Source organism: Erigeron canadensis, chromosome 5 (assembly GCF_010389155.1).
Source record: "Erigeron canadensis isolate Cc75 chromosome 5, C_canadensis_v1, whole genome shotgun sequence".
Lineage (NCBI taxonomy): Eukaryota > Viridiplantae > Streptophyta > Magnoliopsida > Asterales > Asteraceae > Erigeron > Erigeron canadensis.
The window spans coordinates 32,091,861-32,111,075 of record NC_057765.1 but is presented as its reverse complement, the minus strand read 5'-3'; the positions used below and the strand labels follow the sequence as shown (position 1 = coordinate 32,111,075).

General features: G+C 30.5%; 3 protein-coding genes and 1 non-coding gene across 4 annotated transcripts; all 4 read left to right on the top strand.

Moving 5' to 3' along the window:
* Nucleotides 1-941: 941 nt before the first annotated feature.
* LOC122601597 (NEP1-interacting protein 2-like) lies at nucleotides 942-2,378 on the top strand. The gene is made up of 4 exons (XM_043774347.1): nucleotides 942-1,014; nucleotides 1,130-1,281; nucleotides 1,797-1,880; nucleotides 1,971-2,378. The coding sequence occupies exons 1-4, from the start codon at nucleotides 942-944 to the stop codon at nucleotides 2,256-2,258; spliced, it is 597 nt and encodes a 198-aa protein (XP_043630282.1). The 3' UTR covers nucleotides 2,259-2,378.
* Nucleotides 2,379-3,972: 1,594 nt separating this feature from the next.
* LOC122599775 (reactive Intermediate Deaminase A, chloroplastic-like) lies at nucleotides 3,973-6,556 on the top strand. The gene is made up of 6 exons (XM_043772342.1): nucleotides 3,973-4,211; nucleotides 5,343-5,458; nucleotides 5,612-5,656; nucleotides 5,895-5,968; nucleotides 6,073-6,122; nucleotides 6,297-6,556. The coding sequence occupies exons 1-6, from the start codon at nucleotides 4,010-4,012 to the stop codon at nucleotides 6,389-6,391; spliced, it is 582 nt and encodes a 193-aa protein (XP_043628277.1). The 5' UTR covers nucleotides 3,973-4,009; the 3' UTR covers nucleotides 6,392-6,556.
* Nucleotides 6,557-7,767: 1,211 nt separating this feature from the next.
* Nucleotides 7,768-7,839, top strand: TRNAP-UGG. The gene has a single exon. It is a non-coding gene; the product is annotated as a tRNA-Pro (tRNA).
* Nucleotides 7,840-15,828: 7,989 nt separating this feature from the next.
* Nucleotides 15,829-16,376, top strand: LOC122602190. The gene has a single exon (XM_043774906.1). The coding sequence runs from the start codon at nucleotides 15,856-15,858 to the stop codon at nucleotides 16,165-16,167; it is 312 nt and encodes a 103-aa protein (XP_043630841.1). The 5' UTR covers nucleotides 15,829-15,855; the 3' UTR covers nucleotides 16,168-16,376.
* The last annotated feature ends 2,839 nt before the right edge of the window (nucleotides 16,377-19,215 follow it).

Here is a 19,215-nt window from a genome sequence, read left to right as displayed (position 1 = left end):
TTAATAAATTTAATCATAATTTCATTTTTAATATTTAATTACACCATTGGTCTCTTTTATCATAAAATATTTTTATTATCTCTTTAAATCAAACATCTTTACATCATTTATCTAGACGTCGTCACCATCATCACCATCTGTTATCGCCATCATACCGTCGCATTGTACAAGTATCGAAAATGATTCTGGTTGAGTAATGAGTTTTTCAACTTTAGATTCGGGTTCATCAAGTTGGACAACGTATTTTGATGAGATTTTCTGAAAAAATGCACTTAATTGTAAATGCATGTTTGATTAAAAGAATGTAGTTTATACCGAATAAGTCGAAAGTGATTTAAAACATGTCACTAAATAAAATGTGGATATTTAATTTCTAATCTAAGATGTCATATTGTGGTGTAGGTTTAATGAAAGTTGTCACTAAAAAATTTACAATAAAAATATAAATCTATCTAATTGGTGTGTTTAAAGTTATGTCAAATAAAAATATAAATCAATCTAATTGGTGTGTTTAAAGTTATGTCAAATAGTAAGATAATGTCATGCGGCAAAATTAGAGGCAAGATTAGGAAAAAAAATTAATAGAATCCACATGTTAAATTCTTAAAATTTATGTTGATTTTTAGACATATGAATTAGGGATTAATATTTTTCATAAAAGATATGTTAGAAAAATTTTGTTAATTGAATGAATGAAACCCAGCGTGCATGTATGGCATGTGGATAACTACGTACGTAGCTTTCTGAACCATCCATTAATGCCCTCAATCTCCTCTGTTTTCTCTAGTAGTATAAATCAAACAAATGCTACTCTTTTTGTGTTCTTTAATTACCTCCTAATTCAATCCATTAATTTATAAACTCTCCCTTTCATCTGCTATACTCGTATTATATATACACACATATACTCTATATAGAATACACACAAACAACAAAAAAAGATGGCCGATTCTAAAATCATGGTTTGGATCAACAGAGTTTTTATGGGTGTTCTCACTTGCATCACAGCTCTTTGTATGTGTTAACTTATAGTATAATAGTCTTGTTGAAATATTATTAACTTTATAAGTTTTGTTAATGTTTATAAGTTTTTGTTTTTTTTTTTTAAATGTTTTTTATGTATATATAGGTGGAGCAAGTATTGGAATAATAATGGGAATAATAAAAGGGCCAGCTACAGAAACTGGGCTGGTTCGTGGAGCTTGTATTGGTGTGGTTACAGGTGCCATTACTGCTTTGCAAGTTATGGATATGAGCCTTAACGGTGAACCATTTTCCAAGGTTAATTTGTTTAATTAATTCACTGTTGACTTTTTTTTTTTAATTGGTTTTCAAAGTATTTTAGTCAATTGTTGAGTATAGTAATTTAGATTTGGTAATAAGCTAGTCGGTCAAAAGTATAATGTACGTTTAGTTGTGATGACCGTGTGGTCTTGGCCCACTGCCCAAAAGTATATATATCTCTACGTACGTACAATATATGTACTCCGTAATATATATGTAGATTAACACTTAAAAACTTTTATCATTATTACATATCTATATATTTGCATTCTACACCTTTTATTAAAACTTGTTTTAGAACTTTTAATTTTATTTTGTATTGCACTTCATCTCGTTCAATCCATTTGATTTGTTTGACCTATTACTCTGATTCGTTTGACTCGTTATTGATTAATTAATATAGCCCGTTTGACCCGCTATTGATTATATATTCCAAAATTTTAATTTGGTTAAAATTTACCGTCTCTAAAATATATTGATACCAACAATTTACCATGCATGTGGTTATACAGGTATCTTTGCTATGTAGTCTTGTAAATGGACAAATCATTACGGATTGGGTCGCTCCTGCTATGCTTAAAGCCTATCAATGGCAAGTAAGTCAAACTCTTACATTAATGAACAAATATTAAGGTAAAAATTTCTTCGATTTTCAACATTATGGTCTATGATTATTGATTACGCAGGTAAATGGAGTCGAGGCGAATTTTGTTGACATTTTTGATATATTTGAGAACAACGAGTCCAAAGGGCTATGTGAAGATTCTATAAACAAATTACCAAAATGCATATTGAAGAATTCTTGCAAAAAGATTGAAAGCCATGAGACCGATTGTGTGATTTGTTTACAAAGCTTCAAGAATAAAGAAGAGGGAAGAGAATTGCCAAATTGTAGACATGTATTTCATTTAGCATGCATAGATGAGTGGTTAATTAGGAATGGTTCTTGTCCTGTTTGTAGAAGAGATGTTTAGGGGTCATTTGGTTAAATTGTAAAACCCAAAGGGGTGGTTTGATATGTTTTGAAAGTGTAAAAAAGTTATGGGTTTTGTTAGTGATAGCCCTAAAGCCCTTAGGGTTGTCAGTAAAAACTAATTGGGTGCATTAAAATTTGTATCTTGCTGTTAGAAAAATCAGGGGACGGTTTTTAATATATAATTTACAAATTTTTAAGCATGCAATATGCTGTTAGTGACAACCCTTAGGGTTGTCATTATCATTTTCCAAAAGTTATATGCTGTTTTTCTTTTGTGACATAGAAGACTAATCAAGTAAAGCAAACTTTGATTCGATCATCTCCAACAGTCCAAGTGGTTAAATTAGTTAAAACTTAAAACCAACGATGCTACATATCATAGATCACTTGGGTCTAAAATAATTTTAAAATATACAGTATTTGTATTAGGACCCACATTCAAGGCCCATAACCTCTTTTCCTAACATATCTCCTCTTTTATAAAAAGGAAAATGATAATGACAGTCCTAAGGGTTGTCACTAGCAACATATTACATGTTTAAAAACTTGTATATTATATATTAAAAACCGTCCCCTGATTTTTCTAACAGCAAGGTATAAATTTTAATGCACCCAATTAGTTTTTACTGACAACCCTAAAGGCTGTTACCCTTATAAAAATTATCAAACTTTTCATTTAGGAAATAGTAACAAAACAGTTATATATTTGGAATTACTAAATTATCTTTAATAAACGCCCACTATAAAAAGAGTTTTTATAAAATATCAAATTTATCATTAATAAATTAATTTACACTTTAAACCTTTATTTTAATAGTTAAAATGTTAAGTCATTGTCTTTTAAAAGTTTTCACTATCACAATTATATCAACCTACACCACTTGATATCGCCGCCACCACCAATACAATCACCGACACCACTAGACCGTTTTCCCCTCCACCGCCACATTACAGAGTACGATGCTCGTATCGTATTTATTAGGGCTCTAGAGGGATCTTAATATTGACTTCGGTTGCAATATTCAACATTTAGTCCGGGTTGGTTAATTTATTTGCTTAAACATAAGTTAAACTATGGGTGAGCAAAAACCGAACTGGAAAGCCAAAAACAAAAAAAACCCGACAAAACCGAACCGAAAAAACCGAAAACCGAACGAAATTCATTGGTTTGGTTTTTGTTTTTCTAAAAACCGAACGGATCAGTTCGGGTTTCAGTTTCATATGCCAAAAAACCGATCAAAAACCAAACCGAATCAATTATATATTAATTATTTAATATTTATATCATATTACATTTATATTTATTACTTATAATTTGTAAATATGTTAATATATTTAAACTTTTTGTCTTTTTAGTATACAAATCTATATAAATTGTATGTTTTAGATGAAAACGTACAAGAAAATCAATTCGTTTTATAAAAGTTATATCAATTTTAACACCTAAAAAATATAATTAGTCGATAAAAAACATCTTTATATTTTAATTTCTATATCATAATTTTTTTGTTAACAACTGAAAATTAAATTTATAACATATTAAACAAAAAAGTTAAAAAAATATTATAATAAAACCAAACAAAAACCGAAACCGATTCAAACCAAACCAACAAACCAAACCAAACCAAACCGATTCATACTCACCCCTAAATTAAACTCACACAAGATGCCCAACTTGAGTTAAAAGCAAATAGAGACAGAATAAGTATATTTTAATTCTATTCTACAGAAAAAGAAAAAAAAAAAAAAATGGGTTGGACGGCTTCTGGTATAGCTCTAGCAAGGTCCTTTAACATGTCGGCGATAGACACCGGCCGTTTACGCCACCGTGGTCCGATCATTGCCGGTATAGGTTTCGCCTCCGTCGCCGGCACCACCTTGTGGCGGCGGTCTTCATTTACCAACAGCCGGTCAAACCCGTTTGCTTGCTTGAGCATTTCTACTGATGCTAGTAAGCTGCTATCTCTAGATTCATTAATTATTTGTATACCTCAAATTTTTATATATAATAATATAATATAATATTTTGTTTGATTTTAGATTATGTGAAAAGAAAAGAATATTGTAGTGATATTGTTTAGAAAATGATTACATCCCTTTTTAGCCATTAGTTCAATAGGAGCCGATTTGCATTTTGAGTTCCGATTGTACACTTCCGTCTCTAAGAAATATTGTCATTTAAAAAAGATGCAATTCTATATGAGCATTGTAGTGTTTCTTTGATGTTTTTTAGCTCGAGTAGTTAGTTAGTTGATTGTGATTTTTTAGGAGAGGGACATGAAATGTCGGATGGATATAAGTAGGAACGATTTAGAACGTATAAGCAAATTAATTTACTTAATCGTGTGGTAAAGTTCTAAGTGGTTCATTAGTTATATAGTCTCTGTAGAAGATTGTCCGTAAGTTTGCAGTTTAGCGTATGTCCACATTGTCCAGTGTAGTGTCTTCCTTAACGACAAGACTTCTTTTGAGAAGCTTTCACTTGGTAAATGAAGCGGGGATTTGTCTATACTCAAAGTTTAGTTAGCGGGATAAATGGATGCGAGTATTGGTTCCAACTTCTTACTCTACTTACCACACACCCTTTTCAGTTTGTTTATAGATATGATCTTCAATTAGCTTTCTTTCCCTGAGGAAGCCAAGTGGATATTGTTGATAACAGTCTTATATTGCTATGATATTGGATGAAGCAACAAGAAAAACCAGACTAATTTGACAGGGTATTCCATTAGCTTCTCTGGCTGTATAGGAAGTAGAAACTGAATTAGTCTTGTTTTTCCATGAGCAAATCAACCTCACTCAATTTGCGCTGCAGTTTAGCAGACGGGCATCTAAAGGAGATTTGAAAATCTTCTATATATCTTGTATTTTGTGTTTTGGATATTTGGGTTTGTTATGGATCTTATGTCCGTACTCCACTATAGGATAAATATTCGATGTGACGTATGTACTCACATAATGAAGCGGTATTGCATGCCCTTTTTGCTACTGGCTGCCTTCATTTTCGTCAAACCTATAAGATTTGTACTTGTTCTTCATCAGTAGTTGGTGTGAATTATATGTTGTTTGTATTTGGGTGTAGGCATCAAGGAAGCTGTTGTAACAGACAAGGCTCCAGCAGCTCTGGGTCCTTATTCACAAGCCATTAAGGCCAACAATACTCTATTCGTCTCTGGTGTTCTTGGTCTTATTCCTGAGGTTTCTTGACACTCATACTACACAAATTTCCGATCCGATGCCTCTTTTTGTATCATCTTTTTTAGAGACTATAATCTAGTACCATTCTGCTCTTTAAATGCTCATATGCAATAGTAACATCCGTGTATTAAACTTGTTATGATACTTGTGCAGACAGGAAAGTTTGTGTCGGACAGTGTAGAGGATCAAACAGAGCAGGTAATGAATTTATGGAGTTTGCTATTCATAGCCCTTAGTATTATGGTACAGGTGCAGGAATATGCTATACATGGCGGTTGAAAATTATATTTAGGGGTGGTTATTTTATGCACAACATTTTACTAAGTGTTCTTCATAGCCATAAGGGCTACGAATAGCAAAATTCATAATTTATACATTTGAATCAGTTGAAAGTAGTGGAAGTTATATTAATTGTAATCTTGCCTATTTTAATCAGGTCCTCAAGAATATGGGAGAGATACTGAAAGCCAGTGGAGCTAGCTATTCTTCAGTGGTTAAGACCACAATCATGTAACGAACTCTATCTATCTGTGTGTCTGTGTATGTGTGTATATACACACATGTTATAGGTGGACATGGACATTGCTTTCTATGTTATGTTTATCTGGTTTCAGGTTGGCGGATCTGAAAGACTTTAAGAAAGTTAATGAAATCTATGCTAAATGTGAGTTTATCCATCTTGTGTTTGTAGATTCATAATGTTATCTAAACTCGGTTATATAATGTGCTTTTTTTTTGGAATGGCGAGTTAATGTACTTGGTATATTTTTTCACTCATATACGTTTAGGCTTTATTTCATTATAGATCTTAGAGTTGATATAAAATGTTGTGTGGTAGATTTTCCTGCACCAGCTCCTGCACGGTCAACGTACCAGGTTGCTGCATTGCCGCTTGATGCAAGGATTGAAATAGAATGCATAGCATCTCTTTAGTGTTTCTCTGATTCCAAGTAACTCTACTTCAAAGATGCCGTAAAATAAGGGATCAATGTTGTATATCTTATCCCCCTCCCTCTCCCCAAATGCTTGTCTGGATAACTAATCATTCAACATTGAGTTGCTGAGATTTATAAAAAGTTCATGCTGTAGGAAACCAAACTCATCCCTATTGTTGCAATCGATAGCCTTTATAGTTTGAGTCATGTTTATATGCTTTTCAATAACGACTCCCTAACCAAAATATGTCTGGATGCAACTTGAACTGGTAGAGCCTGTTTGCTTGGTGTGAATTGTAGAGGTAGTCTTTATATTTTTCCTTGACATACAACATTCAGGGGCAATGACTGTTTGAAATTTAAATTTTGTTATAGATTTTAAGTTTTTTTTAATGTATTTTTAAATTTCTTTTGAATTTTTTATCATGGATTTTTTTAATTTGAAACTCTTAAAAAAAATTCTGGTACCTCCTTCGCAATTCTGCATTGCTTCCTCAATGACAATGACATATAAACATGTCTATTTGCATTGGTAAATGGTAAGGTTTTGACTTTGAGAGGATTAATTTGGATTCGGTCTCACTTCTCACATTTATAGGGTGGGTTAATAGGGTTTCTTGGGTTCCATCTTAAACATTCGTGTACAAAGAGTAGAATAATATGTTGGTAAAAACTAAAAAAAAAAATAAAAGGCAAGGCTGTAGGAGCATAAAGGTGCATCCATTCGATCACATGTAAAATATAATAATGGTTCATTGTAAATAAAAAAAAGTTTGTTAAAAACTTGTAAAAAACATATGTCATATAGTCACATAAAACGGTGATATGAATAAGTTGATTAAGTTCATTTACATGTGAATAAAATTTTACTTTTACGAATTTAATTTTGTTTTGTAATCATAGGAATTTTACAACTTTTAGTCTTTTACAATGCGAATAAATTTTAAATACAAGTGATTCACACAAAATTAAGAAGAATCATGATTCTTGAAAGTAATAGTTTTCACTAATGATTGAAAATTTGTCACTAATGTGTTCTTTTTAACCTCTTACGACTCAAACTTTTGTAATCAAAGCAATATGAATAGTTTTGATCAAAGATGTCTACAGAATTTTTAATGTCTTGTAGACAATGTAATATTTGATCATTTCGAGATTGAATCTAGTGTAAGAGTAAACTTTTAGTAGTCGTTCTAACATTAACATTTTCCTTTCTTGTAGGAGAATGCATTGTGACCGATGATTATAAAGTTTTAATAGCACTTATTTTCAGCCACTAAATGTCATTTCTTGTAGTGGTTAGGTTTCATTATAAAACAACAAAAGTGAATTTTATGATTAAAGTATATGATTTTATGTGCCAATGTCAAACAAGGGCGTTTGGTCTAGTGGTATGATTCTCGCTTTGGGTGCGAGAGGTCCCGAGTTCGATTCTCGGAACGCCCCATTTTTTTCCCTCAACTACTTTTTATTTATGTGTGTCTTTCTTATAAATAAAGTATTCATGATTCATGTGATCATAAAACCTTATATTCATCTACGGCTCTGTGCTCACATTTTGTTTTCTGATTTTCGTTCCTTTTTTGTTGCAACTAGAGTGAAGGCCCGTGCATTGCACGGCTGGGCTTCAAGGGTTATTTTGTACGTTTCTTTTATTTAGCGATTTTTTCTTATGATAGTTTGAAATTTTCTAAACAATACAAAATGATATCAAAAGAACTAAAAGGCAAAAAGGCATTAATCTTATTCAAAATCAAACTAAAGTCAACCTGATAAACTAAAATAAATACTTCTAAAGCTTGAAATACAACTCTAAAGCCAGGGGTGCTAAATCCACTTCTATCTACACACTCTCTTGATCTCAAAGCCCTTCTGATAACCTGCCGTATAAGAAAGAAAAAGGAATACGGCTGAGCAAAAAGCCCAGTAAACGGATATGACAAAAGCTGAAATATAATACCAAATGCGGAGACGTATATTAAAAGAACGAACTTATTACCTTAACAAACTTATTTCAAATCAAAGTACACATACGCATAGTTCACAAATACCTTATACATTAACAAATCAAATTAGACTATAAAACATGGTTCCATAAAATAATGCACATAAGAGTCAAACAAAATTACTTGTCAAAGGGTCGAACGCTTCGTATGACACTACGAAAACGCAAACCATCAAACTTACAAAATGCCTAGGACCGATCCATACGCCTCCTATCAAAATATCAAAGTGCGCATACCACTACCGGGTAATCAAAAGGAGACGTCGTAGATCAAATCAAATACACCGCTACGGCCGGTGCCACGTCATCGGTGTCACAATAACGCGCCCATGGGACCTCCATGGATAGGTTACTCTTATATGCATATCTTAAGAAACCATTTTGATCGACTTATATATATATATATATATACACTTAAATATATCAAATGACAAACTTAGTTTTCGGACAAATAAATAATAATTACATATATTTCGAGACATTCTAAAATATTAACTTAAAACCACATCTCCATCCACCCAATTCTTACAAAATTTCAATAGAGTCACTTATAAATTTTCGGGCCAATCAATATGATTCATAGTATGCGTCTGTATTAATTTATGTGGCCAATGAATATTCGAGGGACATATCATAAATCACAAAATGCGACTGTATTAATCTTTTGGGGCCAATTAATATGATTTATAATAAGCGACTGTATTATTATTTCGGCCAACGAATATTGAAGGGACATATTAGTGTACAAATTATCGCACCACATGTAATATACCAAACGCATCTTTTCGGGACCATACTCAAATCGGGTTTGAAGAGATGGTTTTGACACAACTATAAAGAATAAAATATTGTGATTCCCAAATAAATATTTCTGAAGGCAACCTCGTTAGTACGTCAAAAGTCAGGGATATCACAATATTTATACAAAGGATAACAAACAACTAATTTTTCAAATAACAAGCAACTTTTATAAAAATAAATACACATTTAATCAAATAAAGTTTTGAGAGAAAAGATTTTACCGGAAGGATCCTAAGACCAACTACAATATCCGTACGATAATACATACACATATAACAAATAAAAGTCTTGAAAGAAAATATTGGATCGAAAAGCTCCTAATTACCTTTAGAATATCCGTACCTTAATAAAGGTCTAAACTTTCAAAAGTCGGTGTACTCCACCAATATTAGCAAACAAAATCTACATTAAAATAATTTTAACTAAAATCAAGATACTTTAAGAATTTCTATAAGAATTAGTTATTTAGATTTATAGGTTTTATTTTCTTTAATATGGTTAATAACCATAACTTGTTTAAAACATATATTAAAATGATAAAGTTTGTCATATGGCTGACTGGCTTTCTTACTTGTATGTACGTATGCGGAAAACTCGTTACAAAGGTTGTCAGTATTTTGCAACATCGAAAACTAACAGTAATGTGATTAATCGTTTAGCTATTGATCAAGTTTTTCTCGATCCATTTCTATATAACGTCTTGTGTCTTATTATACTTAAATTGAAAGAAGAACTTTTGTTTTATGCCATCATCGAAAAGTTTTTGTTTTCTGTTTCGCGAGTTTGTATCAATATTATAGATCGATTACCACAAAACGTACGTACATTATTAGTATACTTTTTATATCTATTATATAAACACAAGGTAGATATTTAAATGAGTTGATCTCGATATACCTCTACGGATAAAAGATGGGCCTCGTAAACGAACTCGAATAGATCTCAAAACGAACAAGAAACAACTCAAGGGTGATAGCTTAACCCGAAGCAGATCTAACTACGAACTTTCTGACCCATGATCTAAACATAGACTCTTGTTTCTAACTTTCTGATCAATATATCAAGGATTTGCGGTCAACGGAAGAGTGGGACGTACGATGGTGTAGTTTCTGTTTCGAATGGTGAAGATGTGCTGAAAACTTATGATCGATGTGTATTTATATATATCTTAAGGTTGGGTTGATGGATGAATAAAAGGGAACAAAATCTGACTCTATAAAATAAATTGTAGCTGAGTAATAGAGGATTTGATTTTATCTAATTTGATCGTCTCTTTGATTTATATGACCAAGTTTCTCCAATTTTAATCAAAAATTTAGTTTCACTTAATTAACACAAATTGCTTTTGTGCTCAATTTGTCTACTGCCGCAAGCCGTGCAAGATGAGAAAAACTAAAAGAAGATTTAATATTTGTATAGAACTTATGATTGTAGTTACAAAGTATATTTATTTGGCTTCATAAATTTGGAATACATGTAGTCGTAACCTACACCCAATCGATTTGAATTCTTTCTTTTCACTAATAATAATTATTATTATCTTAACAGTTATTGATTCATACATACATATCCCTTAGTAACTTTTGATTCAATTCATTCCATATTTATTTAACATTACTTCATTTGTTTTTAAAGTCCATGATTCTAAATTCCTTATATGCTGTCTAATATCTTTCTTAACCAACGCTATACATATTCACGTTAGTTTTTAAATTTCATGTTCTATGACACTAATAATTTAATTATCAAAAATAAGGATGTTAGTGATATCGTTTTAATTAGCATACGCGTTATAACAAACCATTCAATTAGTATTATATCATTCTCTTAATACATTAGTGTCATTTTTTTTACGACTTAAGCTATATATACTTAGCCCATATTAATACTGCTAATTTATATTTACTTAGATATTTAATTTGGTGTACCAAATTATCAATACCAATATACATCTACAGTAAACTATATATATTAAATAGATAGGTAAGCATTCAATACCCTAATAATCTTATTAAGTCATTAACCTTATTAAGTATCATTATAAACCCTATTAAGTACATATCGATAAAGCGTCAAGAATACGCTAATTTTTCCACTTTCATGATAAAACTTTTAATTATATATAGATATATATAGATGTATGGATGTTTTAGAGTTGGTCAATATATGCATGCTTATAATATTATAGATATTCTAAATACCAAAAGCTAATATATAATCCCCATGAGAGACTCATGAATAGATAAAAATGATTATTAAAATGTGGTTTAGAATTTTAAAACTAATTAATATATTACAGAGACGATAAATAAACAAATGTAAAATACTTTAAGAAAAACGAACATTTTTAAAAAGTATATATTTATGCTTTGTTGGCTCTAACCTTATTATGGAAGAATTCTACAGTAATTGTCTAGACAAAAGCTTTTCAATTTTGTAATGTTAAAATTGAGATAAAATATCTATTTTAATTTATGTTTTATGTTTCATATTAATGAAGATGTACCTCCTTGTTACTGTAACTGCTACAGTATTTTCATTCACAGCCATTCAATTGTGCCTTGTTACATCTATAATCTATATCTATAATCTATTATAAAGCATTTTGTCTTATTTTTAAATCTCAAAAAATGATTTGAACTACCTAAATTATCATTATTTTTAATTCATTAATTTAAATATCTCTACTTAATATACCTATAATACCCTTAAATCTCAACCATTCATTTTTTTTCTCTCCTCCATAAATCATTTTATTTCTCTAATTTATTCAAAATCTTTTATCTTAAAAACCGTGTATCGATAAATTATAAAAATTATATGAGTGTTCTTACAATTTCATGCTCTTTCATTAGAGATGTCATTCGATATACTTTCGACAAATTTTTAAATCCGAATACGAAGCCCGTACGGCTAAGACATTTGGATATCACACTCTATGACTTATCACCTCCTATGAGCTATCACCCCCACAATCTCACCGCCGTATTACACGGCCACGCGGGTACTATTGCTCGTGTATAGTACGTGGAGGAAAAGAAGTCTCGTTCTTTTTCATTCTATTCTTTTATGTTGTCTTTTTTTTAGTATCTAACCATAATAAAAAAAAAATCTAATATCTCTCTGTCGTTATGATTAATTAGTTTCGTCTTTTTTTGTTGTAAATTTTATGTAATTGTTTCTGTCGTACAAAAATAGTCCAATGGAATTTATTTTCTTGCTTCGACGTTTTGATGAAACTTTATTGATAAATTTCACGGTCTTTCAAAATATATCTTTTTAACTAAAAAGTGGAGTTATTAAACTGAGGTATAAAATTGAACGATTGTTGGTAAGGAAAAAAAAAATGATTCAATATGTTAATTAATTAGATGTGTTGTTGACATGGTATGGGGCTGAAAATGGCCTTAATATTACTAATTTAGATACAAATATATAATTAATTTTGATCAAAAGGGAGCAAATAAGAAAAGTACAATTTCACAGATTTAAACTTAATTCTCTAAATGATTTTCAACTTAATATGCAAATTATATTATAGTATTAAAAATAATGAAAATGACATGCTTAATATAGTATTCTTGTTCTTTCGCCATGCACGTAATTAATTTGGGAAATGTCGACTCGTGTGAAACTTTTTTTATAAAATATAGTTGTAGAATTCTGACTTTGTGTTTAGTAATATGAACAGAAATAAAGCAACAATAATTATGATGTAATCACGTTAATCTTAATAGTAATATTATAATAGTAGAATAATAGTTATTGCTAGATACATATATCTTTTTTTTTAAGGTGAATTTCGTTGAAAACTTCGTGTTGCAATTCGACAGCGAGAGATTTAGCATACGTTATCTTAACCAGATCCGCGCTAGAGAGCTCCCTCGAAGTAGAATTGTCTGTTTTAAATACCCGATAGGGGAAAACCCCTACTAATCCGCCCGAAGGCACGACGATTAATAGGGGTAAACCCTGCCCCTTTAGACTTGAACCTAAACTCATGAATGAGGGATGGTCTTTCAACCATTGAGCTAATGCTCAAGGAATAGATATCTAGTCAAATTTATGAATGTATACTCGATCTGTAATGTAATGTATGTGTAATGGTTTTGTGGCCGCGGTGTACAATAATTCTGAAATTCCCTCGTATTTATTACGAGTATATATATAAGTTTTACCCCAAAATTTTTAATCTCCACAACTAAAAGAAAATAAAGAAAAAATGTCTTTTTGATTGAATCTGGCAAGACAGGTTTCGGTTTTATAGCTCGTAAGTCATAACCATAACAACAGGGATTAGGACGTACATGAGTCGAGCTCGGCTAACTTGATTTGAGCTTAGCCGATCATTATATAAATTTTTTGTGTGGAACTCATCATGCTTGATCAAGGCACTCTATATAACCGACTCTATTACAGATTGCAAGTATGCTTTTGAAAAATTAATCAGTTTTGCAAACTTTATGCTAACGAATGTGGGTCAATACTGAATTCCCTTACTTTTCAATATTCTACATTATCCTTCATTATATATTAATTATTTAATATTTATATCATATTACATTTATATTTATTACTTATAATTTGTAAATATGTTAAAATATTTAACCTTCTTGTCTTTTTAGTATACAAATCTATATAAATTGTATGTTTTAGATGAAAACGTACAAGAAAATCAATTCGTTTTATAAAAAGTTATATCAATTTTAACACCTAAAAAAATATAGTTAATCGATAAAAAACATCTTTATATTTTAATTTCTATATCATAATTTTTTTTGTTAACAACTGAAAATTAAATTTATAACATAATAAACAAAAAAGTTAAAAAAAAAATTATAATAAAAACCGAACAAAAACCGAAACCGATCCAAACCGAACAAAAAAACCGACAAACCGAACCGAACAAAAACCGAATCCAATGGATTGGGTTTTCTAAAAACCAAATGGATCGATTATGGTTTTGGTTTTAGCCAAAAAACAAACCAAACCGATCCATACTCACCCCTAGACTATTACATATGTCACCTGACAACCACTTCACAAAATTTTTGGGGGAACAAAGTACAACTTATTCAACACAAAAATTAAATTATAGTCTATAGATGACATATAATTATAGTATTAATGACCTTTTAGAATAAACTTTTACACATTCAAATTTACTACCAAACAGCTAGCTAGCCATAATATTAATAAACTTTTTTTTTTCCACATAATATTAATAAATCTGTTTGATACATAGACTTACAAATAATTACGGAGTATTTGTAGACTCAATCGATTAACTTCACACTTATGAGACAAATTAAACCGGACCCATCACTTAATTCAATATGATGCCCAAGATTTTCTAACTTTTCGTACTATCCCCATGCATGCTAGTCAAATTGAGAGGGCGTCACAAATTCTTACTTTTCCATCTTGAAAACGACTTAAAAGACACATCTATCGAACCCTGTTGAGCTAAAAAGTTACTATCTACATAAAGGACCGATGACTATATAAACCCGATTTTTTTTCGAACATCTAGTCTGCATACGACATCGGGGAAAACCTCACCGTATAATGGTGAATCCTTGCATGTACCCTCGACAACGAGATGTTGACCATGGGTCATCACAAGTATTCAGAGGGAAAAACCCCAAGGTTTTGTCATCCCAAAGTATCGAACTCAAGACCTTAGATAAAACCGGAAATACTTCTAACCAGTTGGACTGATCTTCATTGACTATATAAACCCGATTTAATAAACTTTTGGGAGACCAAATGAGATTTTTAATTATTCTTTTAATGGTGTAAATTTTGTTTGACTCAACGACATTATCTCTTTATATAATCAACTGTAAATATGTGAAGATTCATTATGGGAAAACATGTGTTTCCGCTCTTGATATTATTTTGCTCACATCATTTTTTGAACTAAAATAAACCAGTTACAAATTTTCCAAGTATCAATCCATGATGGTTGATAATGAGTTTTTGGTCTTGTACTACAAATTAGGGAAGAAGAAATTGTCTCTCTAAACATTTTGTTTTCAAATACAGGCAATAATGTTTAAATTCTACTCTCTTCGTTCCATAAAGTGTCATAGTTTATCTTTTTGAGTTTTTTTCTCTCAATTTTGACCGTAAATACTTTTATTTGTGATTTATAATATTTGATATTATACATATAAATTGATTGAGTTTTAAATGTATTTTTTTTTATATAATTTTCATCAACTAATGTACATATAAACAAAGATATTTACGATCAAATTAAGTTGAAAAAAATAAATTGACCAATCAAAATAATACAAATAAAAAATAGAACGGAGGGAATAAAATGGAACATATATACTAGCTACGTAGTAGTAATAACTAGAGTAATATATATTTATCGTTAAAAAGGTAGATACTTTATCGAGCCGGGCGAGAGATGAACCGGATGAGATTTATCAATTTGAATGGATAAAAGTATAGAATCCGTACGAAAGTGAGATGTGACAAGGATCAGTCAAACTTTTGCATGCCACGTAAGATAACATTTTTTTGAACTTGGCAGCAGTCTTGTTCCAACTTGGCACTCTGCCCACCCCTATATATAAAGTTCAAACCCAACACATGTTTTGCTCATTACAACAAATTTTAAATTTTAATTAATTATTAATAAGATGGGAAATTGTATAATGAAAAAGCAGCCAGCCATTCAATACAACAGCGATGACTGGGGATCCCCGAAAGCAAAGGTTGATTATGTATCGGGTAGCCATTGCGATGATTGCTTTGTTAGTGAAAAGAAGGTGACAACGACGACGGAGGTGAAGATTAAGATATCGAAGAAACAACTTGAAGAGTTGTTGGGTAGGACGGATGTGCAAGGACTAAGTGTACAGCAAGTACTCGGTCGGTTGATGGATGCTAGTGACGGTTTTGAATCACATCAACCATCGTGGAGGCCTGCTCTTCAAAGCATTCCTGAATAACCGTCGATGTGTATGTGTATATATGCACTCCGAATTGGGTTACTTGTTTTACCCAATTGTGTGAGTTTTTTTTTTAATCTTTTTCATGTTAGAATTTGGACATATGTATAGTTTTCAATTTGTTTATTGTATGTATAAAATCGGATGCTATTGTACGTACGTGATTGCAATGACAATTACTTTGTGGCAAATAATATTCTTAAACTATATGTGTTGTACACTTATGAATATACGAATTAAGACACCTTCTGCGTTATAACTCTTAAACATAATTTAATTAGTTGGTGATCGATACGCTCCTCGATCCATTTGTGCCCGATACCCATGTGCTTAATTACTCCAGCTACCACAAAACATTGCCTCCATGGACGACGTCGTAATATAACACCTGCTATATATAACCGACCCAAACTGAAATATGCTTGTAAAAAACCCATTACATATACGTTATGCGGATATGCCATGTTCTTCGAAACTAAATTATCTTGTAATAAGTTTTAATAATAGGCTGCATTTTCTATGTTTGTGCGGAAATCTCTAATAATAAATTTTATATATATATATATTTTTCTGGTATAGTTTCGATTCAGACGTGTTAGAAACAATTTTAACCATCAATTGTTGGACCTCTAACCCCCTTTTAATGGAAAACACCATGAGATGAAAACCTTAGACTCGAACAGTCGAACTCGATACCTAAGAGAAAAACTCACTTACGAGACTCACATAATTATTTCAAATAATAAATAATTAATATTCGAATGCTGGATATAATAAAGAAAACTCTTGTCACGGGGAAAATTTCAGGTTCACTCCCTCACGTTAGTGCATTTAAGGGAGTGTTTAAATTCTCATGAAATTTTAGAAATTGAAATTTGAGTTTTATCCTTTGTCATGTAGAGAAATGCTACATTATCATTACTAGAGATTCATCGATATATGATGTGGCTCTGTAAACGGTTTAGTTCGGTTAGCTAGAAATTTTGAACCGTTTTTTGGATTTCGGTTCAGTTCGGTTAGTTAAAAATTATGAACCGTTAATTTCGGTTACCCGAAAAAGTCGGTTAATTTCGGCTTTATTTTTCGGTTAACCATTTATTAAAGTTATGCTAATATAAAGTTTAAGTTTTCAATTATAATAGTCAAATTACATTGTATTAATTAATTTTTTTTAGGTATAATAGTTATTTAACTACATTAGTATTTTGTTTTATTAATAAATATACATTATATGTAATTTTGAATTACTTTTTTCTAGCGTTATATTTATGCAATGCAAGTTTCTATTTAAGAGTTCATGATTTATTACTTAAAATGTCTTTTATGTGATATTACTAATATTTTTGATAAATATTTTAAACATAGTTAACAACTTTTCTTTTATATATATATATATATAGAGAGAGAGAGAGAGAGAGAGAGAGAGTTAGGTTATTACGAGAACTAATTTTTTGTCGAGAACTGCGATAACTATTTAGAACCATTGATGATGTTGATCAATGGCTATAAATAGGCAATATTTTAACTAATTATTATATGATTAATGATTAATTTAATAATTAAAGAGGGGCAAAAGGGGAATTAAGATTTAAACGAGGAGACAAAAACGCATATATTTATGGAGTTATGAATCCTTTGACTTTTTAAGGATTCAATATAATTATATTTACTTATTATGATTACGATATAAATTAAACCCATACAATTTATTTAAAAGTAAACCCATACATTCATCAGCCAACTATTAGTCTTTTTAAATTAAACCTATACAATATATTTAAAATTAACGAATGACGTTTTTATCACCCATAACCATTTCATACATTAACTTTTGTTATTCTGCGAACACATGTATTTTTATAACAATTATATATGAATTGCGTACACACGTAAATATATATTTTATCACATGAAATTGTATATGCATAAGTGTAAATAGATACAAAGACAAAATAGACTTAAACTCGTGAAATCTTAATCCTTTTAGGGTGTACATATTTGTATGCATAGGTGTACACAGATATACATATTTGTATGCATGGATGGACACAAGTATACATACGTCTACATATTTGTATGCATAGGTGTACACAGGTATACATATTTGTATACACAGGTATACATATTTGTATGCATAGGTGTACATATGTATACATGTTTGTATGCATAGGTGTACACAGGTGCATATATTTTATGCATGGGTGTACACAAGTGCACATCTTTGTATGCATATGTATGCAAATTAATATGTGTAGGTGTTTTGTTTACATGTGAATCATCAATGCTCAAAATATAAAAGATTAAACACAACATGGGATGATCGTAAAGATGCATGCTCATTAACTAATAAATGAAATAAATGACGAAATAATTAATTTTGAAAAGACCAACAAAGTAAGCAAATACTATTGAAAATTGAAGAATATGAATCCGAGTATACGTTAATATGGATTTAAGATTAAACATGATTTTCTCCATTATTTCTTAATTAAATACAAAAGTAGATAATGACTAAGGATGACCATGATGTTCGTTATTTTAAAAAAATGATAACCGCTTGTTTTAGTCTGTTACATTATGAGAGAAATATGGATTTAATTTAATAAATTTATTAATCAAAAAGTATAAAATATAAAAATACAATAATACCTTTAATGATAAATGGTTCTCGCAACAAAAAATGTAGTTCTCATAATATCTTTTTACTATATATATATATATATATATATATATTAATTACTTAGAATATCCAAAATTAATCATAGATTGTGAAAGAATTTTGTGAAATTGTTGATAGTTTAGACAACAAATACAAGAAATTAGCTAAATAGATATATAAATGATGTATTCATATAATACATATATGTGTAAATATATATACATATATATGACTATATGTAGGTATATATCAGAATTCGGTTCGGTTCGGTTAATCGCGGGTAATGAATATTGAAAACCGTAACCGAACCGTTACACATCGGGTTTTTTGTTTTCGGTTTTTTCGAGCTTCAGTTTTTTCCGATTTCGGGTTTTTCGGTTTTGGATCAC